The 25,922-nt window shown below is 53.0% G+C and overlaps 1 protein-coding gene across 1 annotated transcript; it reads left to right on the top strand.

Annotated features, from left to right (window-relative positions):
• Window positions 1-245: 245 nt before the first annotated feature.
• MCM5 (minichromosome maintenance complex component 5) lies at window positions 246-24,871 on the top strand. The gene is made up of 17 exons (XM_066259745.1): window positions 246-371; window positions 626-800; window positions 2,664-2,790; window positions 2,870-2,998; window positions 7,727-7,899; window positions 10,037-10,192; window positions 11,969-12,135; window positions 12,519-12,690; window positions 13,677-13,788; window positions 15,075-15,218; window positions 15,565-15,630; window positions 15,840-16,016; window positions 16,629-16,741; window positions 18,292-18,420; window positions 19,681-19,823; window positions 21,485-21,612; window positions 23,801-24,871. Exons 2-17 carry the CDS (start codon window positions 634-636, stop codon window positions 23,900-23,902), a joined length of 2,205 nt encoding a protein of 734 aa, XP_066115842.1. The 5' UTR covers window positions 246-371; window positions 626-633; the 3' UTR covers window positions 23,903-24,871.
• The last annotated feature ends 1,051 nt before the right edge of the window (window positions 24,872-25,922 follow it).

The following is a 25,922-nucleotide window of genomic DNA, read 5'->3' as shown; positions in this document are numbered from 1 at the left end:
CCCTAACTACATCTCCTCCCCCCCCTTCCGCACAAAGCACCCCCAACCCCGCCATATTTGCGCCCAGCCCCGCCCCTCGCCTTCCTGTCACAAATTTCGCGCCAAATTTCCTGACACACAAAATGGAGCCCGGAAAAAGGCCAGGAAACCTACGTCATCATCACTGAAGCCAATCCTCTTCGGATGCCGGTTCGGGAGGCGGAGCTCGAGGGCGCAGAGCGGTCCAATCGCTGGCCGCGGGGCCCAGGCGAACCAATGGGGACGCTGCGGACGCGGCGAACGAACTCGGCGTCTCGTTTTTCCCGCGAAACTCGCCGGTGGAACTTAGGGGTACTTGTATCTCCGGGTCTGAGGAGTGCAGGAAGCGAGAGGTGAGGCGGGTGAAACTGGGGCGAGGGGACCCGGGAGCCGGCACCAGGGCGGGTCGGCAGCGTCTGCCTTTGGGGGCGCAGTAAGGGTGGACAGGAGTTTCTTCTGGGAGGTCTCGGTCCAGATCCGGCTGGGTAGCCAGGGTCCCCCCCCCACACTCTTGAGTGGGAGCTGGGACACCCCGCCCTACAGACGTCGGGGTGAAGGAGAGGCCGCGCGCTGCCCCCAGTCTGTTCTAGCTTTGTCCCTGCGCCAGGTGCAGTCATGTCGGGCTTCGACGACCCCGGCATTTTCTACAGCGACAGCTTCGGGGGCGACACCGCGGCCGATGAGGGCAAGGCTCGCAAGTCGCAGCTGCAGAGGCGCTTCAAGGAGTTCCTGCGGCAGTACCGAGTGGGCACCGACCGCACCGGCTTCACCTTCAAGTACAGGTGCGGGCTGCAGCAGGGCGGGAGGCGAGATGCGCCTCCAGACCCTTCTGCTTGGGGAGCTGGGTCACGTCTCCACGCAGTCTTTTGGTGTCATTGGCAGGCAGGTGAGGGAGCCTGTCCCGTTCTAAGGACTTTGGCTCCAGCGGTGCTTCATCAGACCTGGTGGGGTATAGATTTTTTGTGTGTCTTACACCTGAAGTTAACTTTTGTATTTTTCTGAAGCTGGAAATGGGGAGGCAGTCAGACAGACTCCCGCATGCACCCGACCGGGATCCACTGGCATGCCCACCAGGGGGCGATGCTCTGCCGCAATCAGAGCCACGCTAGCGCCTGAGGCAGAGGCCACAGAGCCATCCCCAGCGCCCGGGCCAACTTTGCTCCAATGGAGCCTCGGCTGTGGGAGGGGAAGAGAGAGACAGAGAGGAAGGAGAGGGGGAGGTGTGGAGAAGCAGATGGGCGCTTCTCCTGTGTGCCCTGGCCGAGAATCAAACCCGGGACTCCTGCACGCCAGGCCGGTGCTTTACCACTGAGCCAACCGGCCAGGGCCTGAAGTTAACTTTTGAGTGAGTCACCTGTTGAGCAGGCCACCAACAGCTCAGCTAGAGCCACTTGGGCCCTTGGGTTCTTTTTCCAGATCTTGTTCCTTTGTCTTCCTGTTCTTCCACGTGATGTCAGATATCTTGGAAACTCTGGTTCTCTATGGGTGCCATGGGTGAAGATGAGAGTTAATGATGTACTTCACTCATTTATTTGCCCCAATCTTGTAGCTTCTATTGATTGAGTGCCTGCTGCATGCCAGGCAGTGTTCAAGTGCTGGGCAAGGTCATTGTACAACCTGTGATATTGTACCAAGTCATCTAGGCCCTTTAAAATGCTGAGAACATGAGTTTGCAGGTCCAGGCTCTGGTGGAATGACTTCCAAGCGACAGTCTCTCTGGCCCTCAGTTTCTTCATCAGTAAAAATGGGCATAGCCATTCTTGCCTCCATTCATGCACCAGCTGACATTGACTCCCTGTGTGCCTGGCACTGTGCTAGACATTGAGATACAAACATTAAGAGAGTCCTATTTACTTGTCCTCAAGAAGTCAGTGGGAGTGAGGCCTAGAGACCAATGAATAATTACTTACAAGGTGGTAATCACCTCAAAGGAGGAATGTGAAAGAGGAGCTAGGGGAGGCTTCCAGAGGAGCTGAAGTTTAAGTTCAAGGTGACCTTTAAGCTGACAGAAGAGTTGTGTGGGAAGCATTCCATGGAGCAGTTGCATAGGGAGAGGTGTGGGGCCTGTTAGAGCAAGGGGCTCTCTGGGCCAGGCTGGCTATTGTATATGGCTCTTGGGTATCAAATAGGTGGAGTGGGATGAGACCTCAGATGAGGCTGGTGAGTAGAGTCTATGTAAATTCGTGGTCCCCAAGTTGTATTTGGGACAGTAGTCCTGTGGGATGCTCTATGAAGAGTCTGGTGGTTGACAAGACAGACGTGATGTCTACTGCCTTCCCTCTCCCAAGTTCTGAGGTGTGTGCCTTGTTAATTTCCCAGGAGAAAGTTAAAGGCTCCAAGGAGTCCCTAAATGAAAGAACAGATTTGCAGTGAGAGTTGCCCAAACTGACTTGTGCACAGCCCTGTCTTTGTTGAAACACCGCTCCACAGAGCTTTCTTTGGAGGATGCCTCTGCCGGCAGTGGGGCGCCCTGCAGGGTTAAGTGACGGAACCACCTGGAAGTTCGATGTGTGTCTGGGAAGAGGAGCAGTGAGGCAGGATTGGCGACAGTGAGGGCACATTCAGGGTGCAGCGCACCTATGCCAGCGTTGGTTTCTTCTTTCCTGCACCCTTCCCTCCTTCCCCCTGCCACCTGCCCACTCCAGGGATGAACTCAAGCGGCATTACAACCTGGGGGAGTACTGGATCGAGGTGGAGATGGAAGACCTGGCCAGCTTTGACGAGGACCTGGCTGACTTCTTATACAAGCAGCCTACAGAGCACTTGCAGTTGGTGAGTAGGACCCTGTCCCTGCACCCCCCAGGGCTGGCCGTGCTCTAGTCACTAACGGTCTGCTCCCTTCCTCCTCTAGCTGGAGGAGGCTGCCAAGGAGGTGGCTGATGAGGTGACCCGGCCCCGGCCCGCTGGGGAGGAGGTGCTCCAGGACATCCAGGTCATGCTCAAGTCGGACGCCAGCCCGTCCAGCATTCGTAGCCTAAAGGTGGGTTTGCTGAGAGGTCGCTGGAGGGTGGCACGGGCTGCTGCATGGGGCAGAGGGGCTTCGGAGGCAGGCCGGCCTGGGTGCCCACTGTGTGATCCTGAGAAGTTAGCTCATTGGTCAGGTATTTACTGAGCTCCTCTTGTGGGCAAAGCGTTGAATTGGGTCCTGGAGAAACAACGGTGAACTAAAGGACAAGCTCCTGTTCCCATGGAGTTTATATGCACCTGGGGAGACTGAGTGAACTAGTAAACATCACCCATGATTATTTTAGATGATTGTAAGCGCAGTAGGAGACATTAAGGAGGTGAAGAGAAAGTGTGGGGCTTCTTAAAAAGATGGAGAGGGCTTCTTTGAGTAGTGACACCTGAGTGGGGATCTGAGGATGCGACCGAGCAGCACGCAAACAGCTGCGGGAAAACGTTGGGATGGGGGCGTGTGCGGCGAGGGCATGGGATATTCAAGGCCACGTTGAAAACCAGCCAGCATGGCTAGAGAGTGATGAGGAAGCAGGAAAGGCGGGCAGAGGCTGTCTCATCCAGTCATTTATCTGTTTTACTCGACAAGTACCTACCAAGCAGCTGCTACACTGTGGGTGCTGGTCTAGACCCTCACTGTAACAGACAGGACCGCTTTCCCATGGAGCTATGGAGAGACAGGAGCATTGAGATGATTTCAGGCATTGGGATATAAGTCATGAAGAAGAGAAATCGGGACCCTGGCCATTTGGCTCAGTCATAGAGCGTCGGCCTGGCGTGCAGAAGTCCCAGGTTCGATTGCCGGCCAGGGCACACAGGAGAAGCGCCCATCTGCTTCTTCACCCCTCCCCCTCTCCTTCCTCTCTGTCTCTCTCTTCCGCTCCCGCAGCCAAGGCTCCACTGGAGCAAAGATGGCCCGGGCGCTGGGGATGGCTCCTCGGCCTCTGCCCCAGGCGCTAGAGTGGCTCTGGTCGCAACAGAGCGACACCCCGGAGGGGCAGAGCATCGCCCCCTGGTGGGCAGAGCGTCGCCCCCTGGTGGGCGTGCCAGGTGGATCCCGGTCGGGCACATGCGGGAGTCTGTCTGACTGTCTCTCCCCATTTCCGGCTTCAGAAAAATACAGGAAAAAAAAAAAAAGAATAGAAATCGGGGATAGTGTGACAATGGTGGGGGAGGCTTTGGTGGCAGGAGCAGGCCTCTGTGAGGAGTGCTGCCTGAGTGAGTGAGTGATGTGACAGCCTGATGGGGGAACATTCTAGGCTCCAGGAGATGCAGGTGCGGAGACCTGACGTGGGGACATTGCGTGTTTCCTGGAACAGGAAACAGCCAGTGTAGCTGACCCCAGAGAGTGAGGTTGGGGGAAAGGAAGGGTGGAAAGGGGTAGGAAGTCAGATGGCAGGCTTTTCCAGTTGTAGAAAGGAGCTTGGACTTTGAGTCACACTAGGGAAAAATGGAGGGTTACATAGAAGAATAGGCTGATTGCATTTTTAAAAGGCCCCTCTGGCCTGACCAGGTGGTGGCACAGTGGATAGAGCGTCAGACTGGGACGCAGAGGACCCAGGTTCGACACCCCAATGTCACCAGCTTGAGAGCAGGCTTGTCTGGTTTGAGCAAGGCTCACCAGCTTGAGCCCAAGGTCACTGGCTTGAACAAGGAGTCACTTGGTCTGTTGTAGTCCCCCTCCCCCCTCAAGGCACATATGAGAAAGCAATCAATGAGAAACTAAGGTGCTGTAACGAAGAATTGATGCTTCTCGCCTGACCTGTGGTGGCGCAGTGGATAAAGCGTCGACCTGGAAATGCTGAGGTTGCCGGTTTGAAACCCTGGGCTTGCCTGGTCAAGGCACATATGGGAGTTGATGCTTCCAGCTCCTCCCCACCTTCTCTCTCTGTCTCATCTCTCTCTCTCCCTTTCTCTCTCCTCTCTAAAATGAATAAATAAAATTAAAAAAAAAAAGAAAAAAGAATTGATGCTTCTCATCTCTCTCTCCATTCCAGTCTGTCTGTGTCCCTCTCTCTCTCTGTCTGTCACACACACAAAATAAATACATTTTTTTTATTTTTTATTTTTATTTTTTAAATTCATTTTAGAAAAGAGAGAGAGAAAGAGAGAGAGAGAGAGAGAAGGGGGGAGGAGCAGGAAGCATCAACTCCCATATGTGCCTTGACCAGGCAAACCCAGGGTTTCGAACTGGCAACCTCAGCATTTCCAGGTCGATGCTTTATCCACTGCGCCACCACAGATCAGGCCCATTTTTTAAAAAATTCACTATAGAGAGGGGAGAGAGAGACAGAGAGAAGGGGGGAGGAGCAGGAAGCATCAACTCCCATATGTGGGCAAGCCCAGGGTTTTGAACTGGCAACATCTGAGTTTCCAGGTTGATGCTTTATCCACTGCGCCACCACAGGTCAGGCATAAATAAATAAATAAAAGGCCCCTCTGGCTGCCTTGTAAAAGGAGAATTTTTTTTTTTTTTGCAGAGACAGAGAGTCAGAGAGAGGGATAGATAAGGACAGATAGGAACTGAGAGAGATGAGAAGCATCAATTGTCAGTTTTTCGTTGTGACACCTTAGTTGTTCACTGATTGCTTTCTCATATGTGCCTTCACCATGGGGCTACAGCAGACCGAGTGACCCCTTGCTCGAGCCAGCGACCTTGGGTCCAAGCTGGCGAGCTTTGCTCAAACCAGATGAGCCCACGCTCAAGCTGGCAACCTCGGGGTCTTGAACCTGGGTCTTCCTCATCCCAGTCCAATGCTTTATTCACTGTGCCACCGCTTGGTCAGGCTGTAAAAGGAGAATTTATTAAGTAGGAAAAAGTGGAAGCCAGGAACAGTGAGGAGGAGATGGAAGTCATGGCGTTAGTTCTGTCATAAGGTGGTTGTGAGAATCAAATGAGATGAAGCATATGCCTATGCTTGGTGAACTCTACAGTGGTGTCCAAATGTCACCCATTCAGTTCATGTTACCTCCTCATTGTGCACTGTACCCATAAGGCTATGCTCTGGTCTTTGCTCCAACCCCTGCAGTGTACACGGGATCCATGTAGCCTGCCTTGGTTAGCGCGGCGCCAGGTCTGCTGCAGAAGCAAGGCTGTGTCTGGAGGTGGCAGAGCTTATTGGTGGCTTCATCTCTGTTCCCAGCAGGAGGGAGAGTCTCCAGGACTGTGTTTGGAACCAAACTGGGTTTCACATGTTTTGCTTGTCTGTGGGAATGGCATTAGAGTTGCTATGTAGGCAGCTGTTTCATCAGAGAAGCCAGCCTCCGCTCCATGCAGAGACTAGCTTCATGTTCTCATACTCATCAGGAAATGATGAATGGCCTGCTTTGGGTGATGGGTGTCCTATAATAAGAAGAGCCTGCTCTATTCTGACCAGGCGATAGTGCAGTGGATAGAGCGTCAGGCTGGGATGCAGAGGACCCAGGTTCGAAACCCCTGAGGTTGCTGATTTGAGCACTAGCTCATCTGGCTTGAGTGTGGAATCATAGACATGACCCTATGCTCTCTGGTTTGAGGCCCAAGGTTGCTGGCTTGAGCAAGGGGTCACTCGCTCTGCTGTAACCCCCCAGTCAAGGCACATATGAGAAAGCAATCATAGACATGACCCTATGGTCTCTAGCTTGAGGCCCAAGGTTGCTGGATTGAGCAAGGGGTCACTCGCTCTGCTGTAGCCCCCCAGTCAAGGCACATATGAGAAAGCAATCAGTGATCAATTAAGGAGCTGCAACGAAGAATTGATGCTTCTCATCTCTCCCCCTTCCTGTCTGTCTGTCTCTATCTGTTGTTGCCCCCCTCCCCCCCCTAGAAGGAGCCTGCTCTAGAATGGTCACTTGTTACATCTGAAATTCTGGAGTACCAGGATACCTGCAGCTTTGTAGATTGTTTTAAAAAAAAGCATGCCCTGTGGCTGGGTCAACAGTTATAGTATCCCCCTGGACCATGGCAGGCACATGTGGCCCTGGCCTCAGTTACCAAAGTGGGGCTGGCCTCCTTTCTGTGTTCCCGCCCTCCCTGTCTCTGGCTTTGGAGGGAAGGACATCAGCTTGAACCTAGCCTGCTTGTCTTTCCTGGGAAAAACTGGGAATGGGGAAAATAGATGATGAATATGATGAACTTTTCTTGTTTTTTGTTGTAAAATATTATGTGTAAAAAGGTAAAGAGCCTGACCAGGCGGTGGCACAGGATAGAGTGTCGGACTGGGATGCCGAGGACCGAGGTTCGAGACCCTGAGGTCGCCAGCTTGAGTGCGGGCTCATTTGGTTTGAGCAAAGTTCACCAGCTTGGACCCAAGGTCGCTAGCTTAAGCAAAAGGGTCACTCGGTCTGCTGAAGGCCCGCGGTCAAGGCACATATGAGAAAGCAATCAATGAACAACTAAGGTGTTGCAATGCACAACGAGAAACTAATGATTGATGCTTCTCATCTCTCTCCGTTCCTGTCTGTCTGTCCCTGTCTATCCCTCTCTCTGACTCTCTCTCTGTCTCTGTAAAAATAAATAAATAAATAAATAAATAAATAAATAAATAAAAAGGTAGAGAATAATGTAATGAATCCCATGTACCTTCACCTAGATTTAATGGTTCACATTTTGCCTTGTGCTCACTCTCTTTTTGCTGAAGTATTTTTAAAGCAAGTTATTTATGTGGCACTTTATCCCTAAATATTTCACTTGCATTAAAAAAAAAGATTTTCATACCTTATCAGGTGTAGCTGGCATCCTTTAACCAACCACCCTTCAATGGCTTTGTTGTAGTCGGACATGATGTCACACCTGGTGAAAATCCCGGGCATCATCATCTCAGCATCGGGGGTCCGCGCCAAGGCCACCCGCATCTCCATTCAGTGCCGCAGCTGCCGCAACACCCTCACCAACATTGCCATGCGCCCCGGCCTGGAGGGCTACGCCCTGCCCAGGAAGTGCAACACGTGAGTGGGCCTTGAGGAGGTGACCTGAGTGGAGATGTGAAGGTTGGAGCAGGGGGCCCAGAGAGAGAGACACAAAGTTGATGTCTGGGGCTTTAGGGCTCTGGACTGTGGTATCCCTCTGCATTGGTGAGTGTTGCCCCACCAGGGTGCCTGGATCCCCTGTGTGGGAACCCAAGATTGGGAGTGAGATTCTGTTCAGAGGAATGAGTCTATCTGTAGTCTTCTGAAGCACACTGTAGTTTGCTGGGCCATCCGGAGGCCTTGGGAGCACAGTCACTCATTCATTTATCCTGTGACCATGTGCACACTGCAGTGGTGGTGTGTGGCCTCTGGGCCCCCCAAACTGAAAATACTTAGTGTCTGGCCTTTTCCAGAAAGTGGTGGCGCAGGCTCTATCTTCTCTCTCTCTGGCTGCTCTTTCTTGGCCTTCTGTGCTGGTTGCCCTCAGCTTCCCAACCTGCGTGACAGTGCCCCAGGTAGGGCTCAGCCACACTTCTTTTTTTAAAATATTTTTTATTTATTCATTTTAGAGAGAGAGAGACAGACAGACAGACAGACAGAAAGGAGGAGCAGGAAGCATCAACTCCCATATGTGCCTTGACCAGGCAAGCCCAGGGTTTCGAACTGGCGACCTCAGTGTTTCCAGGTCGACACTTTATCCACTGCACCACCACAGGTCAGGCCAGCCACACTTCTTTCTGTGCTCACTCCCTAGGTGACCTTGGACTTTAAATATGGTCCATGTGTGGAGGGCACTTTTATGGACATTTCCACCGAACTTCAGACTCGGGTTTAGCTGCCTGCCAGAACAAGCCCCACCCCCCACAATGAGGGAGTCTATATTGCGTCCTAACAATCAGGAAGTCCTGGCTCTGCCTTTAAGTTTCTATGTAGAGAATCACACCATTCCTACCACCTTTGTCACGCGCTCCATGCTGTAGTCATCTTTTACCTGGAACGTTGCAACTGACCCCCCTGTGTCCGCCCTCGTCCCCCAGTCTCTTCTCCAGCCGACAGCCAGGTAACCCTTATACTGCAGGTAATTATCCAAAGTCACGGCCTGGTGTGTTCTGCGTGGCGCTCCATGGTCTGTTTCGGCTCCCTCCGGCCTCCATCCCGCTCCCTCTACGCCCAGCCTTGCTGCCTCCGTCTGCTCCTGGAGTACACTGAGCGTCCTGTCGCAGGGCCTCCAAGCTTGCTGTTTACTCTGCCCAGAACATTCATTCTTTGACCTCCACAGTCCATGGCCTCACTTGTCCTTAATCTGTCTCCTCAGATGTCATCTCACAGAGGTGCTGCCCTGACCTCCCATGTCACACTTGGTGCCCATGTACACGGTCATTCTTTCTTCTGCCTGCCTGCTAGAGCTAATGGGGTGCTGCCTGTCGCTGTTATGTTTCCATCCTCCCCTGACTAGAGCCTGAGCTCCATGATAGCCAGCCAGGATTTTTTGCTCGCTGCTCTGTCCCTGGCACTGAGAATAGTGTGTAGCACATAGAAGGTGTTTTGCTAAAATATTGGTTACAGTACTTAAATGATGGTTTCATTACATAGGGTATATAAAGGCCTAGACCAGGCGTTCCCAAACTACGGCCCACTGGCTGCATGCGGTGCCCTGAGGCCATTTATCCGGCCCCACTGCACTTCCAGAAGGGGCACCTCTTTCATTGGTGGTCAGTGAGAGGAGCACTGTATGTGGTGGCCCTCTAACGGTCTGAGGGACAGTGAACTGGCCCCCTGTGTAAAAAGTTTGGGGACCCCTGGCCTAGACCCTGAGAATGGTCTCCAGGTGCCTGGACCCTCAGGGATCCTGGGATTTGAGTGCCGAATTTAGCACAGTCATTGACAATCTGGCCCCTCTTTACCTACCTGTGGGGACACTGAGACCCTTTAAGGGGACTGGGAGTATGACTTGTCCGCCTCCCAGCAAGTTCATGGGCAAGCTTGGCCTGAAGCAGATCTCCTCACTCCTAGTCCAGTGTGCAGTCCCCCACAGAGCCGCCCTTTAGGGCCTTCCTCCAGCTTATTCTGGAGGCCTGTAATGTGCTGCTGGCCACGCCTTGTTGCTGACTCCGCGGATGGGCTCCCTGGGCTCTGTGCACTCAGGGTGGCTCTGGTGATTCTTTCCCTTGCACAGGGATCAGGCCGGGCGCCCCAGGTGCCCGCTGGACCCGTATTTCATCATGCCTGACAAGTGCAAGTGCGTGGACTTCCAGACCCTGAAGCTGCAGGAGCTGCCTGATGCAGTGCCCCACGGTGAGATGCCCAGACACATGCAGCTCTACTGCGACAGGTGAGCGGGCGGGGCGGGGCGGGCATCCACGAGGTCGGGTGTTCCTGAACTGGATGTGGATCATCTGGCGTGGTGCATGGGGGAAGAAAGGATGGCTAGTTAGGGAACACTTCTGTGCCTGCTGCTTCCCGAAGTTTCCTTGTCTTCCTGTCACCTGCAGGGGCATGTCAACCCTCATTTTGCAGCTTGAGGACATGTAACTGTCTCAGTGCGTGGAGGAGCTTTGAGCCTGTGGTTTTCCTGGGCGAATCTCTCCAGCCCTTTTGTAACTGGGAGTCTCCAGGTGGCACAGCTAGATAGGCAGCTGCCAGGAGGGCCTCATCCCAGCCTGATGCCCTGCCCCACCCGCCTTGCTGTTAAGATGCTTCCTTGGATTTTGTGGAGCAACTGGCATGAGGGAGAGAGTACCAAGGTGGGGCTACATTTCCTCATGGTAACGTGGGCAGAAGGCTTGGAGAGGGTGACACCTGGCCTTGTAATAACTAATATTATTTTATATTAGTTTCAGGTATATAGAATAGTTCTGTGTGTGTGTTTTTCTGGGGGGCAGACCTATAGGTTTCATTAGCTTCTCAGTGGCAGTAGAATGTGTAGAAGTCAGACTCATGAACAAGTTGCATTAACTTTCTGAGCCTCAGTTTCCTTATCAGTGATAGTGAGGATCAGTCATGACAGTCTTTAATCTCTCATGGGGTTGCTGTGAGATTAAACTGGAAGGTGATGTCAAATGTTGAGCAGTTTCTTATACAAGCTCCGTATTCATTTTATATTAGACTTTCTCCAAGCAGTCTATGATCCAGCAAGCTTATGTGGGATGTAGGAAGAGAACAGTCATAGAATTCTCTCGTGGAACGTTAACAACAGTCCTTTAAGGGACGTGACTGTTCCTGGTGTCTAATGCGTTTTTGTGTCTGTTACCTCACTTGATCCCACAGTAGTCATGACAGGTCAGATAAAGTGTTGTCACTCCCTCAGGTTCAGAGAGTTGCGCTGATTTCTTTGAAGTCATGCTGCTTCTGAGTATCAGTGTGCAGGTAGGCACTTGTCCCAGTGCCCCTCCAAGTCACACTGACTCTGGCTGGAGGGACTCAGAGACTTCCTTGTTTCAACATCTTAATTTTCAGAAGAGGAAGTGAAAGTCCAGAGACAGGATGACGTTGCTGAGCCTGGGGAGCCGCAAGGAGGCAGAGTGGAGCGTAGCCCTGGCGGGGAGGCGGGGAGGCTGGAGGGGAGGAGGGGGCTCCCTGAGAGGGCTAGGGGAGCCCTCTACCCGGCTGACAGCAGAGAAATGGAGATGGACCTTTTTACATTTTTATTTCATTTTTACTTTTTAAATTTTATTTTTCAATTACAGTTTGCATGCAGTATTATTTTATATTAGTTTCAGGTATATAGAATAGTGATTAGACAATTACATGCTTGAGAAGGGCTTCTGAGGGCTCGGAGGGGGGTGTTAGCACTGAGCCTCACCCCTGACCCCAAGCAGCATAACAGATGAGCTGGTGAAGGCAGTGGAAGGGGCGGCCCCACTGACCAAAGGTTGTGAGCATCTCCCTTTAAGCGGCTGAGTCGTCCAAGCATAGGTGCGCCGTGACGAGGGGGCAGAGGAACCCATCTCCTGGGCCTGCGAGGATGGAGAGGTCTGGAGCCGGCTCAGGTTGTGAGGCCTCTGGTGGAAATGCTAAGGTGGACAGCGTGATGAGGTGGGTAGTCAAGAATTCCCTATCTCCACCAGGTCTCACCTGCTTTTCCCTTTCCTCCCCATCATGCTCTCAGGTACCTGTGTGACAAGGTTGTCCCTGGGAACAGAGTCACCATCATGGGCATCTACTCCATTAAGAAGTTTGGCCTGACTTCTAGCAAGGGCCGTGACAGGGTGGGTGTGGGCATCCGGAGCTCCTACATCCGTGTCCTGGGCATTCAGGTGGACACAGATGGTTCTGGTGAGTCGGCTTTGGCCCCTAAGTCTGTGCCCTGGGCTGAGCCCATGTTGTCTCGTCCCCACAACTGGTTCCGTCCAGCAGTCAGGGAAAGTGGTGCTGTCGTAACTGAGGAACATGTCATTCCCAGCTGAGAAGCACTCCACCCCTCTCCGCGAGGTCTTCCGTGATCTGACTGACTCCCCACTCTTCCCCTCACTCGCTGGACCCTGGAACACTCCTGAGGGGGAGATCTGGGGCTCTGTGTTTGTGCTGATGCTTGTGTTGTCCCACCTCTGAGGACCCTGCCCTCTGAGACGTCCTGAGTGGAGAGCAGGCCAGGGCGGTGGGCGGGAGCTGGTTCTCCCCCACATCGCTCTCACTACTCTCCTCCCCCACCCCCCCAGGCCGCAGCTTTGTTGGGGCTGTGACCCCGCAGGAGGAGGAGGAGTTCCGGCGCCTGGCTGCCCTCCCCGACATCTACGAGGTCATCTCCAAGAGCATCGCCCCCTCCATCTTCGGGGGCACAGACATGAAAAAGGCCATCGCCTGTCTGCTTTTTGGGGGTTCCAGAAAAAGGTAGGGGTCCAGGTCCCCTGGGTCTAGGGAGGGGATGGTGACTTGGCACACAGGAGGACAGCTGTCAGATGGCCAGGCCATGAATGCTCTTTTCATTTTCCCAAGATTCTCCACCTTGCCTGCCAATCACAGGCACGTTCCCTAGTTCCCAGGCTCGTTGTCGACTGGCTGGGGGCTAGTCCATGATCTCTCCAGAGAGACTCTCTCCCTAACCCTGGCTAGTGGGTAGATTGTGGGGAACCTGGTGGGTACAGTGGGGAGACCTCTGGAGACCTCTGGGTTTGTAGTCTGGAGACCAGAGATAACAATCTTGACTGTGCTGCTTATTTACTGTGTGACCTTGGGTGGGAGACACTACCTCTCTGAACCCACGTCTTCACATGGATGTAACAGGTGAAAAACCTAATACTGAAAGGGCATTACATGTCCACTGGAACTAAAATAAGAGATCTAGAAAATAATATTTCTATTGACAGCTACATTTACTGAATTCTTACAATGCACCAGGCCTTTTTCTAAGTCCTTTTATGTGTCTGAAACCCACTCAGTCCTCGCTGTAACCCTGGGAGAAAGCTACGATCACACTCGTTCCATAGATGAGGGAATTGGAGCGTAGAGCCCTAAAGGAACTTGCTCACAGGCACATGTAGGGCTAGGAGCTGCCTGCATGGTGCAGGTGGCACTGGCAGCTCCCTGTTTTCCTCCTTCCCAGTGACGAGGGATGTCTGTCAGATGCTCAGTGTGTGTGCCTCAGTGTAGCCCCAAGTACCAGTTTCCTTTGACCTTCCCCTCCCTGAGGCAGGTTACCATGGTGAGCCTAGGGACCAAGGGGCTGTGAAGGTGGTCTCAGCCTAGAACCCCGCCTCCCCGCTTGCTCTGGGGCTCATGATAGGTTGGGGGGCCGACTGCCATCCTTCCACTGTTACCAACTTGAGTCCTAGCCTCTGGTGGATTCTTGCCTTGCCTATCTGCCTGTCCTCCCCTAGGCTCCCTGATGGACTCACTCGCCGAGGAGACATCAACCTGCTGATGCTGGGGGACCCTGGGACGGCCAAGTCCCAGCTGCTGAAGTTTGTGGAGAAGTGTTCTCCCATTGGGGTGAGTGCTGGGATGAGCTGCTCTCTGTGGCTTCCCCAGCCAGGAAGGAAGGCTGCAGGACCAGGCCCCTGGGTCCCCTGGATCCTCTTGGTGGGCAGGATCACCCAGAATCTCTTCCTCGTTCCCCTTGGTTTTGGTCAGATGGCACAGGAGGATAGGAGGAAGGGATCCACAGGTGGGTGTAGTTTTGGGGTGGTGGGCAGATCACCGTATGAGAGGCAGGGCGGGGTTGGGTTTCAGCCTGGCCAGTCATTGGCTGTGGACCTTGAGCAAGTCATCTATGCTCCCTGAGCCTCAGTTTATCCATCTACTAAGTCATCAGACTGATAATAGTTATGGCTAAAGTCAGAGCCAGCATTGCTTGAAGTGCATTGCATGTACTCATGTAATGCACACCTCAACCGTGCAGCAGGTCCTGGGACCATCTTGTGGATGAGGAAACTGGCACAGAACAGCTAAATGCTAGCAGGGGGGTTTAAGTGCAGACCCCTGGAATCTCAGCAGTCCTCTGCAGTGATGAATGTGTCGGGATCAGAGTGGGGCCGGGTACCTGCCGTGTTCAGTCGGGCGGGCTATCCAGGTGAGAGCTGGTCTCTGTTATAGGTGCAAGGTGCCCAGTGCTCCGTGCCAGGGCTGTTCAATAGAGATGTGCGGGAATTGCACATGTGAGCCTGGGGCCATTTTAGATGTTCCTGTAGCCACATTAGTGTGAATTAATCCTAATAGTATTGTTTAGTCCAATAAGTTTAAAATATATCAACATTACCTTAATATAAAGGAATACTAAGGGTTGCTTTTTTAGTACGAAGTTTGAAATCTGTATTATACCCTTAAGCACATCTCCTTTTGGACTTGTCACAGTTAAGGGGCTCAGTAGCAGCATGTGAGCTGCAGGTCTACACAAAAATGATGTGGGACTCGGGTGAGGGAAGCTCTTTCCTGGGAGTTGGAAGTCTGTCTCAGCTTCAGGCCGCCTGGCAGAGTGCCGCTCCGGTCCTCTGAGTCCACTTTGCTCTCTGTGAACGGGGCCCGAAGGACTGCTTCCTGGGACTGTGGCGGGGCTCAGGGATATGATGGATGTGAGCATCCCCTGGGGGAGAACCTCCAGGCCAGATGGGCCGGGAGACCTCCTCACTCAGGGAGGCTCCCTGAGTTCTTGTCTGCGCTCTAGCCAGCTGTGACTTGTGGCCTTGGGTGAGCCACAGCTCTGTGGTCCCCTTGACTTGGTGGGTTCAAGCATGGAGCTGTGCTGGGCCCTGATACCTCCTCCTGTGGCCCTCCCCCAGGTGTACACCTCTGGAAAAGGCAGCAGCGCAGCCGGCCTGACAGCCTCAGTGATGAGGGACCCCTCCTCCCGGAACTTCATCATGGAAGGCGGAGCCATGGTCCTGGCTGATGGCGGAGTTGTCTGTATCGATGAGTTTGACAAGGTGAGGCTGACAGGGTTAGGTGGTGGCACCTAGTGGACTCAGGGCAGGGGATATGGCCTTCTGTGCTTGGACAATGGAACCCACCTCTGAGTTGGAGACTTGAATGCAGTCTCCTGCCTGTCACGGTAGAATAACTGGGAAGTAATTTGACCTCTCCTAGCCTCAGTTTCCACATCTGGAGAGGGGGTAGAGAAGAGCCAAGCCCACACACTTGTCATCAGGATGAGAGGTGACCCAGTTTCTGTCATTGGCCTGGCACCCAGGAGTGGTCATGCTGTAGCTGTCCTGCTGGTACTGCTCCCCCACCCCTTGCCTGGTCTGATGAACGCTTCTGTCCCCCACGCAGATGCGAGAAGACGACCGCGTGGCAATCCATGAGGCCATGGAGCAGCAGACCATCTCTATCGCCAAGGTGAGTGGTTCTCCGTGGCAAGCCCATTCCACCGAGGTCAGGCTTGGCCATGCCCAAGATGCTCTGAGCACTGGGCCGAGTCCTGCCTGCCCAGATCTCTGCCAGCAACAGGCCTAGAATTCTGTGTGCCTTCGCTCAAGCCGGAGAGTTGTGTCCTGGGGTCCTCATCTCTGATCTGTCATCTGCTCCCTTTCATTCTCTCCTTACAGGCTGGGATCACCACCACCCTCAACTCCCGCTGCTCCGTCCTGGCTGCTGCCAACTCTGTGTTTGGCCGCTGGGATGAGACGAAGGGGGAGGACAACATTGACTTCATGCCCACCATCTTGTCCCGCTTCGACATGATCTTCATTGTCAAGGATGAGCACAATGAGGAGAGGGACGTGGTGAGTGGGGGCCACAGAGCGTATGGTTCTGAGGAAAGCCGCAAAAGCGGCTTGGCTGATGTCCTGACTATCAGATAAGGCTCGTAGGTAGCCAGTGTAGCAGCAATTGGGGACTGCAGAAAGCACTGAACCAGGGGTGCAATCTTCTGCCTCTCCTGTGAGTGATACGATGTGTGATTGGGGGTGAATCACTCCCTGTGGGCCTCAGTCCCTTGCATATGAAATGGGTACTTGACATTTGGGTGCAAGTGATAGAACCCCACCCAGTTCTGGTTGGTAAGTTTCTGAAAGGAACTTAGCAGTGTATGTAATGGACAAGCAGAGGTTTGAGGCCCCGCTGGATATAGGTCTTGTCATCAGGGCTGCTTCTGTCTCTGCTGCTTTCCTCACCATGAGGGAGGCTTGTTCTCTGGAGCTGCTCCCTGGGGTGGCAGAGGAGGCCCTGGCAGCTCCAGAATTTTGTTTTAGCTGCTGAGAGTCCCAGGGAGAGAGGGGGCCTCTTCTTTCCTATTGGTTGTAGCCCTACAAGCTCCCTTCCTGCCTTCTTGACATTTGTTGGGACCTCTGTTGCGAGGGCCTGTCAGCTGACCCGAGGTGCCTTCTGCCTGCTAGATGCTGGCCAAACATGTGATCACCCTGCACGTGAGTGCGCTGACACAGACCCAGGCTGTGGAGGGTGAGATAGACCTGACCAAGCTGAAGAAGTTCATCGCCTACTGCCGAGCGTGAGTCCCGGATGTGGGCCCTATGGGCCAGGTCTGCAGGGATCCCCTGGCGTGGGAGAGAACCCTGTTCCCTGAACCGCTCCTTAGGAAGGGTGCCTGAGATAATGCTGTTCATTAGCTTGTTGCTCTGCTGAATCTGCTCTGCTCCTTTTGACCTGAAACAGGCCACTGGCTGTCAGCTTCAGCTTCCCTGTCTCCAGAATGAGGCAATAGGGTTTAGATGGTTTCAAAGGTCTGTCAGCCCCCCCCCCCCCCACAGCCCCGTGACAGATTCAGGGAGGCAAGGCATTGTGATTATTGTGGACGTGGCCTCTGAGTACTGTGCCTCCACTGTGTGAGCTTGGGCAAGTCATTTGACCTCTGAGCCTCGCTTTCACTGTGTTAGTGTTTCCTGGGGTTTTTGTAAGGATTACACAAGATGAGGAGTAAGTGCTTGGCACAGCCCTGTACCAAGTAAACACTCAGTAAGTGGCTTTTGTACCTTTAATTATTGTTATTCTCACAGATTGTTATTAGTAATAATCATGCATAGGGTAATTGTTCTGTATCAGGCATTATTCTGAGTATTTTATGAATGACTGAACTTTAGCCCTTCCTCAAAACCTATGAGACTAGTGTATTATTATTTTACCGTAAAGATAGGGAAGCTAAGACAGAAAAAGGATAAGTAATTTGTCTGAGTTCACAGCTAGTTGAGCCAGGATTTGAACCCAGGTACTGGCTTCAGAGTCTATGCTTTTAGCCACTGTGCCAATGTCAATGTTGATAACATATACCTTGGTTGTCTCTTGTTGGAGCTAAACCCGAGGGTGGAGGAATCTTTGAATGCCCCTTTGATGGTAGGTGAAATGCTGTAGTCAGGCGGGTCTCTTAACTCACCACCTCCTCTGGGGTGATGGATGGTAGAGTACCCAGGGATTCCATGGCCTTGGGGAGCTTACTTCCTTCTTCTGGCATTGGTCTCCTTGTCCTCAGGATAAGGGTTGTCTTAGGTGACCTGAGTCTTCCCCTAGATCAGTGACTGCCAGTCGGCCTGTGGGGGAAGGGATAGGACATGGGTAGATCCTGACCAGACATCCCTGCTGTCTATCCTCCCTCCTGGGAGAGTCTGATGTGGTCCCTGTCCCTGGACAGTAGTCGCTGCCAATCCTCTTGTGCGCATCATTGAGCATCATGTCCTCAAATGCATTGGGTAGTGGACATGTTTGGGGTCGAGGACTGCTGGAGCCTACCATCTAGTGAGCTTTGTGCTGCGTGATGGGTGCATTGTTCTGTACTGTGAATGAGGTGGCCCCCACTTCATGACGAGCCACATGTCATCCAGTAGTAAGCAGGGGGCGGTCTTCACCTTCCACACATGGGCCTGGCTTTCCTCTACCTATTTTCTGATCTCTGGCACCTGTTCATAGCCTAGATTTTACTTAAATCTCTTCTAAATGATGCACTGAGCCTGGGGGAGAACGTGCATGACTGTAAGCCTGATGGGGGCAGGGTGGATGTCCCAAGTTTCCTTCCTGGCCTCATGGCAGTGACTCCCCACCCTTCTGCAGGAGGTGTGGCCCTCGACTGTCAGCGGAGGCTGCAGAGAAGCTAAAGAACCGGTATATCCTTATGCGGAGTGGGGCCCGTCAGCACGAGAGGGACAGCGAGCGCCGCTCTAGCATCCCCATCACTGTGCGGTAAGCCGGCGGGCCGGGCTGGGGCCACAGGCCTCACTTCCCAGGCAGGGCCTGGCATTGCTAACCTCACAGCACAGGCCCTGGGTAAGGCCTGCTGGCAGAGGGGTCCCTTTGGAGTGTAAACAGTGGTCTCCCTGCTTATCTGTATTTCTTGGTTATTTAAGGTGAGGAAAACCTAGAACCTTCTTTCTGCATTCCATCTGGCTTCCTCCAATGCAGGAATGCCCGAGGGTGAGGGAAGGGGGAAGGCCCAGGCTTAGGAGTCAAGAGACCTGGGTCCTCGTCTCTAGCCCATTGTGAGGCTACAGGAAAATCACTTTCCTTCCCTGGATCTCAGTTTTCTTAGCTCCTAACTTTCCTCATTCTTGTGAGTTTGTATATAGTAGAGTGGAGTGATTAAGAGTTGGACCCGCCTGACCAGGTGGTGGCGCAGTGGATAGAACGTCAAACTGGGACACGGAGGACCCAGGTTTGAGACCCCGAGGTTGCTGGTTTGAGCAAGGGGTCACTCGGTCTGCTGTAGCCCCCCGGTCAAGGCACATACGAGAAAGCAATCAATGAACAACTAAGGTGTTGCAACAAAGAATTAATGCTTCTCATCTCTCTCCCTTCCTGTCTGTCTGACTCTGTCTCTGTCACCAAAAAAAAAAAAAAAAGGACCCACCTGGTTTGAATTCTGGCTTGGGCACTGATTAGTTAGAAGTGGATTTGGCTGTACATAATGGAAAACCCAAGTGAAATAGCTTAAGTAAATTAGAAGTTTATTATTATTTTTCTCTTAGGTAAAAATATCTGAGTGGATAGGTGGTCCAGGATTGTGATGGTTCCTCAGAGTCATCAGCAACCTGGGTTCCTTCAAGCTTTTCTTTATCCTCAGAGTCCAAAATGGCTGCTGGAACTTCAGCCATCACCTCTGCATTCCAGGCAGCAGTAGAGAAAGGAAAAGAAGGGCTGACCTTTTAAGGACACTCTAAAATTCCCACAGAATATTGGACTTGTATAACTAATTGGCCATACCCTGCTCCCCTGCTCACACAGACCCACCTAGATGCAAGAGAGGCTGGGAAATGTCTTTTAGTTGGGTGTCATGATCAGGAATAAAATGTTGGGGTTCCATTGCCAGGGAGGAAAGAAAGACAGGTCATGGGACAGCCAGCAGTCTCCCCTGTAGTCTTCCAGCAGGTACCACCCTGATGTCAGGATGGGCGGGGCAGGGAAGATGGGCTCAGGCCACCCTGGTCTCCCGTTGCCCCCACACAGGCAGCTGGAGGCCATTGTGCGCATCGCTGAGGCCCTGAGCAAGATGAAGCTGCAGCCCTTTGCCACGGAGGCGGACGTGGAGGAGGCCCTGAGGCTCTTTCAGGTGTCCACGCTGGACGCCGCCTTGTCGGGCACCCTGTCAGGTGAGCAGATGCGGGGGTGCGGGCTCGGGGCTCTGCATGGGCAGTGTGCTCAAAGCCCTGAGTGGGTGTTGTCTCTGCACTTGATTCCTTTCTGTTTTCTCCCCCTGGATGTTCTCCCAGGATGGGTAGAAGCAGCTTCTCTCCAGACCTGTGAAAACAACCCTTTTGAGCCAGTCCATTATGAGCGGTTGCAGTTTAGTCATTGGTCCAGGAGTCAGCTCTTTCCCTCATTTTACATACAGCTGGCCCCTGAAAGCCAGGCTGCCACTTTGTCCTTCCTGTCTTCAGAGATGAGAAAACTGACACTCAGAGAGGTCTCAGGGTGCCCAAGGTCCCTGCTTGGCTAGAAAGCAGGTCTCTCTGCTACCGTCCTGCCTGCTTAAGCCGTCCTGCCACAGATCCTCCTGCCCGCTCGGGCCCAGCCTTTTGCAGGCCTCTTCGGAGCACTGATGGTGTGCCCGGCTCACTGGGTCCTTCATTTCCTCACCAGCAGATGCTCCATAGTGCATAGTGTTTGCCAGGCACTGGGCTGGGTGCTGGGGATCTGAGAGCTAGCAGATCTCCCTGCCTCCTTTGTGGGGCTCTCAGCCGGTGGGAGAGACCGAGAGTCAAGTGGCAGACAGATCAAGCTCAGGAAATGAAAGTACGGAGGGGAGAGGGCCAGCAAGCTGGGTGTGTGGGAGAAGGATGGGAGGCCTCTGAGGAGGTGACATTGAGCAAGGTCTGGCGTGCAGTGAGGAAATGGGGCTCCCTAGGAGAAGAGGCTCTAGGTAGAGGAAAGACCGAGTGCCCAGACTTGGCCTGTTCCAGGGCCAGTGTGACTGGAGCCCAGGGAGACGGCAAGGCTGGTCCTGCCCGTCCCTCTTGCTGAGGACTAAGGCTGTTCCCTGACAGGCTTCCCGTCACACCAGGCCATTGCTGATGGAGGGTTCTTTGATGTCGAGGGCACAGAGGTCAGGTGTGATCTGGGGCAGTGACATTGGAGTTGGGCATTGTGGTTTATGTAGTTTGCCTTGCCGACTCCTCATTTCAATTTGGAGCCAGGAAGTCCCTCTCAGTGGCCTCCCTGGCCATGGCCCCTCCCTCAGTGGTACAAGGCCTCTGGAGGCCTTGATTGGCAGGGCAGACCCACCCTTCAGCAGTAGATGGAAATCACGAGCTTCCTGGGCACCGCACAGCTATCTGCTGGGCAGCCTGCCCCTTTCCTGGGCCACTGCTGGGTCCCTCCAGCTCTCCATTTGAGGTCTGCTTCTCTAGACAACGAGTCCACGTGTTACCAGCTTTCTCATAAAAGTCAGCTGTCATCAGTCCTCAGAGCCCTCCAATGGCTGCTCCTCCCACCAGAATCGGAACAAAACCTGGCCACAGCCCATAGGGGCCCATAGGACCTGCCCCTTGTTACCCTCTGGCCCCTGGCTCCTACCTCCTGCCTTTGTACCTGCCGTGGGCTCTGCCTGGAGCACCCTCCCCCACACGTAGCCTTGTCCCTGACTTCAGTCAGACCCTCATCCCCTGGCTTGCTCTTCCTCTCATTTTCTCCTCTGGGGCTAGCTCCTGCTGCTCTTCGTGGGACAGAGGCCTCTACCTCTCCACGCCTCTCTGTGGGCTGACAGGTCCCAGCCCCTGTCCCCACCTTGCCCTGTCTTATCTTGTGCCCACAGGGGTGGAGGGCTTTACCAGCCAGGAGGACCAGGAGATGCTGAGCCGCATCGAGAAGCAGCTCAAGCGCCGCTTTGCCATTGGCTCCCAGGTGTCAGAGCACAGCATTATCCAGGACTTCACCAAGCAGGTGGGCTCCCTGGGCCAGCTGGCGGGGTGGGGCGGGGAATCTGCGGGCTGCCCACGGCCCGCTACCCACCACCAACATTGGTTTTCCGGTGCCCAGCAGACAGCCTGTGGGGCAGCTGTCCTCGTCCCAGACCTGCTCCCATCATGCCTCCCTTTGGAACTGCTTCAGTCTGGAGCAGGGCTATTTTTTCCCATTAGGGGGCGAGGATAAGTAGCTGGGGTTCTGGTGGAACCACACCCACGCTTCTCCCAGCCCTCCCTCTCCCCCTCTCCCCATTGCCTGGCTCTTGTGGGGTAGGATGGGAAGAGTCAGGACGGCAAGCCTCCCAGCTCACTGGGAGCAGTGCTGTTGAACCTGTAGGGAAGAGCTGGCCCTCCAAATGCTTTGGAGAACTTGTCACATCTTTAAATCTCAGAATAGTCCTAGTTTCTGATCTGAATCCCCCTTTCATATACATCACTTCATTCTGTTTTTAGAGCAGTTCTATGCAGAAGGTTGGGCCACGGCATTTTATAGGTGAGCACCCCGAGGCTTAGAGAGGTTTGGAGATGGCGAGAGCTTGGGTTCTAAAGTTAGACGGGCCTGACCGGTGGTGGTGCAGTGGATAGAGCATCAACCTGCATTGCTGAGGACCCAGATTTGAAACCCTGAGGTCACTGGCTTGAGTGCAGGTTCATCTAGCTTGAGCACAGGCTCACCAGATTGAAATAGGATCATCAACATGATCCCAAGGTTACTGGTTTCAGTAAAGGGTCCCTGGCTCAGCTTGAGCCCCCCATTTAAGGCACATAATGAGAAGCAATCAAAATGCTACAACTATGAGTTGATGCTTCTCATCTCTATTCTTTCCTGTGTCTGTCCTGTCTTTCTAAAAAAAAAGTCAGATGGAGTTTTGTTTTTTTTTTAGATTTTATTTTTTCTGAAGCTGGAAACGGGGAGAGACAGACAGACTCCCGCATGCGCCCGACCGGGATCCACGCGGCACGCCCACCAGGGGCGACGCTCCGCCCACCAGGGGGTGATGCTCTGCCCCTCTGGGGCGTCGCTCTGCCGCGACCAGAGCCACTCTAGCGCCTGGGGCAGAGGCCAAGGAGCCATCCCCAGTGCCCAGGCCATCTCTGCTCCAATGGAGCTTTGGCTGCGGGAGGGGAAGAGAGAGACAGAGAGGAAGGAGGGGGTGGGGGTGAAGAAGCAAATGGGCGCTTCTTCTATGTGCCCTGGCCAGGAATCGAACCCGGGTCCCCCGCATGCCGACGCTCTACCGCTGAGCCAACCGGCCAGGGCCAGATGGAGTTTTTTTTTGTTTGTTTTTTCTTTTTAACAGAGATAGAGTCAGAGAGAGGGATAGACAGGGACAGACAGACAGGAATGGAGAGATGAAAAGCATCAATCATTAGTTTTTGTTTTTTTTTAAAAGAGAGAGAAGGGAGAGGGAAGGCAAGCATCCATCTGTTGTTCCACTCAGTGGTGTGTTCACTGGTTGCTTCCCATGTGTGCCCTGACTGGGAATCGAACCTGCAACCTTGTAGTTTCAGGATGACACTCTTAACTGACTGAGCTAACCAGCCAGGGCCCAATCATTAGTTTTTTGTTGCGTGTTGCGACACCTTAGTTGTTCATTGATTGCTTTCTCATATGTGCCCTGACCGCGGGCCTTCAGCAGACCGAGTAACCCCCTGCTCGAGCCAGCAACCTTGGGTCCAAGCTGGTGAGCTTTTTGCTCAAATCAGATGAGCCCATGCTCAAGCTGGCGACCTCGGGGTCTTGAACCTGGGTCCTCTGCATCCCAGTCTGACGCTCTATCCACTGTGTCACCACCTGGTCAGGCAGATGGAGTTGATTTAAATCCCGGCTCTACGCTTGTTGTGTGACTGAGCAAGTGACTGAACTTCCCTGTGCCTCAGTTTCCTCACTCTGTAAAGTGGGAGTGATTGTAGTGCCCGCTGCTCAGGGTTGCTGTGGTGACACAATGAGTTGTGTTTGGGAAGACTTTGAACAGGGCCGAGCGCATGGCAGGTGCCCAGGAATTGGGAGTCCTTAGATCACAGGACAGGGGTGTGATGGAAAATTCCTTTGAACAGGGAGATGCGTGGGCTCCTGTGGGGGCTTCGTAGGCTGTTGGGCAGGTCGGTGTGTGTCCCGGGGTCCTCTTGGGAACAGGCCCCTGCATCTGGCCTTGTGTCCACAGAAATATCCGGAGCACGCCATCCACAAGGTGCTGCAGCTCATGCTGCGGCGGGGCGAGATCCAGCACCGCATGCAGCGCAAGGTCCTCTACCGCCTCAAGTGAGCCACGCCCTCCTGTGCAGCTGCAGCTGGAGTGTCGCTGCCACCTCTGCCTCCCACTGCCATTGTCTCCGGCTTCCCTCGAGCTCTCTCTGCCCCTGGACCAAGAGACCGGCCTGGCCCGGAGGAAGGAGCCACCCTGTCCCACTCACTGCCTCTGGGCGTTGGCCCACAGGTCTGGGAAGAGTGCTTTTGGAGTTCACTGAAATAATAGTCTCGTGTTTGGGTACCTGTCGGCTTCTGTTGGTTTCTGACCTGCATCTGCCACTTGGGCTCCATGACAAGGCTGTCACTCTTGTCTTCAGGGTCCTCAGCTGCTCCTTGGGGATGATAAGGCTGATTTCTCGCTGGCCCTAGTGACAGGTCAGCAAGACCCAGTGCTTCGTCTGGTGGGTGAGCTTGACCAGCCTTAGCGGTTCCTCAACAGCTTACAGGGTGGGCAGGAGATAGGGTTTGCAGTCAGACTGGCTGGACTCACCCAGTCTTTCCTGTGCCTCGGTTTCCTAGTCTGTAATGGGGATGACACTGGTTGTGTTAGGATAACCGAGCTACTGTTGGTGAAGTGCCTAGGAAGGTTGACCTGGCCATGCAGTGAGACTGGTGGCCTTCAGTGTTGAGGGACATGGACACCCACCAGGCCTTAGAGCAGAATAGGTAAAAATGGAGGTGTTGGAATTCTGTGGACAGGTTCTCCCAGGGCCCGCCACACGCTGTGTGTCTTTGAGTAAAGCACTTGACTTCTCTGTGTCTGAGTTTATGATCACTAAACTGGAGGTCATAGGATTCATCACCCTGAGTAGTGAGGTTTGAATGGTAGAAAGCACTAGTAATAGCAATATTGGAGAAAGTGAATAGTGCCATTATTTTTTGCTCATTATTTTGCCTAATATTGGAATACCAGTATGAGTATAATTTTGTTTTTGAAAAGCTAGAATTGATGAAATTATAAATCAGTGAAGTAAAAAAAATTTTTTTTTGACAGAGAGAGGGACGGACAGGAAGGGAGATGAGAAGCATCAATTTTTTTTTATTACAACACTTGTAGTTGTTTACTGATTGCCTTCTCATGTGTGCCTTGACCGGGGCACTATAGCAGAGTAACCTGTAGTGGACCTTGGGCCCACGCTGGTGAGCCTTGCTCAAACCAGATGAGCCCACGCTCAAGCTGGCAACCTCGGGGTCTTGAACCTGGGTCCTCTGCATCCCAGTCTGACGCTCTATCCATTGCGCCACCACCTGGTCAGGCAAGTAAAATATATATAAAATACATTTAGTAATATAGATCCTCAAGCCAAACAGGAATTTAGAAATATATTTTAAGGCTTTTTATTCTAATAAAGTATTAGCAGATAAGCTGTTTAAAAATTACTAAGTGAAATCAAACAAAGGAAGGACTAAAAAGTCAGGTTTTTGATCTAAACACGAACAGAAAGAAGTTGGCACCTCTGTGTGGTCATGTTGAGCAGTGATTTCCAGCTGCTGAAAGCTCCAGCTACGCCTTTCAGGGAAATAGAAGAGAGGAGCCCAATCCACTTTCCTCTGATTCACTTGTGTTCACCCATTTCTTGTTTGAGAACCTTTATTTTTTTTTATAATTAAATTTTTTAAGACTTTATTTACTCATCTTAGAAAGGAGAGAAAGGAGGGAGGAGGAGCAGGAAGCATCAATTCCCACATGTACCTTGACCAGGCAAGCCCAGGGTTTTGAACTGGTGACCTCAGAGTTCCAGGTTGACACTTGTTCTACTGCCACCGCAGGTCAGGCCACTTGAGAACTTTTCTAAACAACGTTTCGTCCTCTTGTTTGGATCTTCCTGAGAGCACGTGAACATTTCCTCGTCCTTCACTTGTCATGCTCAGGTTGACACCTGAGCGGGGGCTGTATCTGCAGACGTGGTCCTCTGTTCCTTGTTTGGGGAGTGAGCTCTAACCCTGCAGCTGTGGGTGGCATTTCTTGGAGATGGAGACGGATCTCTCTTCAGGGAGTGGACTCATCGGAGTCTCACCCAGAGATGGTTGTTGCT

This window comes from Saccopteryx bilineata, chromosome 1 (genome assembly GCF_036850765.1).
Source record: "Saccopteryx bilineata isolate mSacBil1 chromosome 1, mSacBil1_pri_phased_curated, whole genome shotgun sequence".
NCBI lineage: Eukaryota > Metazoa > Chordata > Mammalia > Chiroptera > Emballonuridae > Saccopteryx > Saccopteryx bilineata.
Note: the sequence above shows the minus strand (reverse complement) of the source record. Positions and strands in the feature narration are given on the sequence as shown.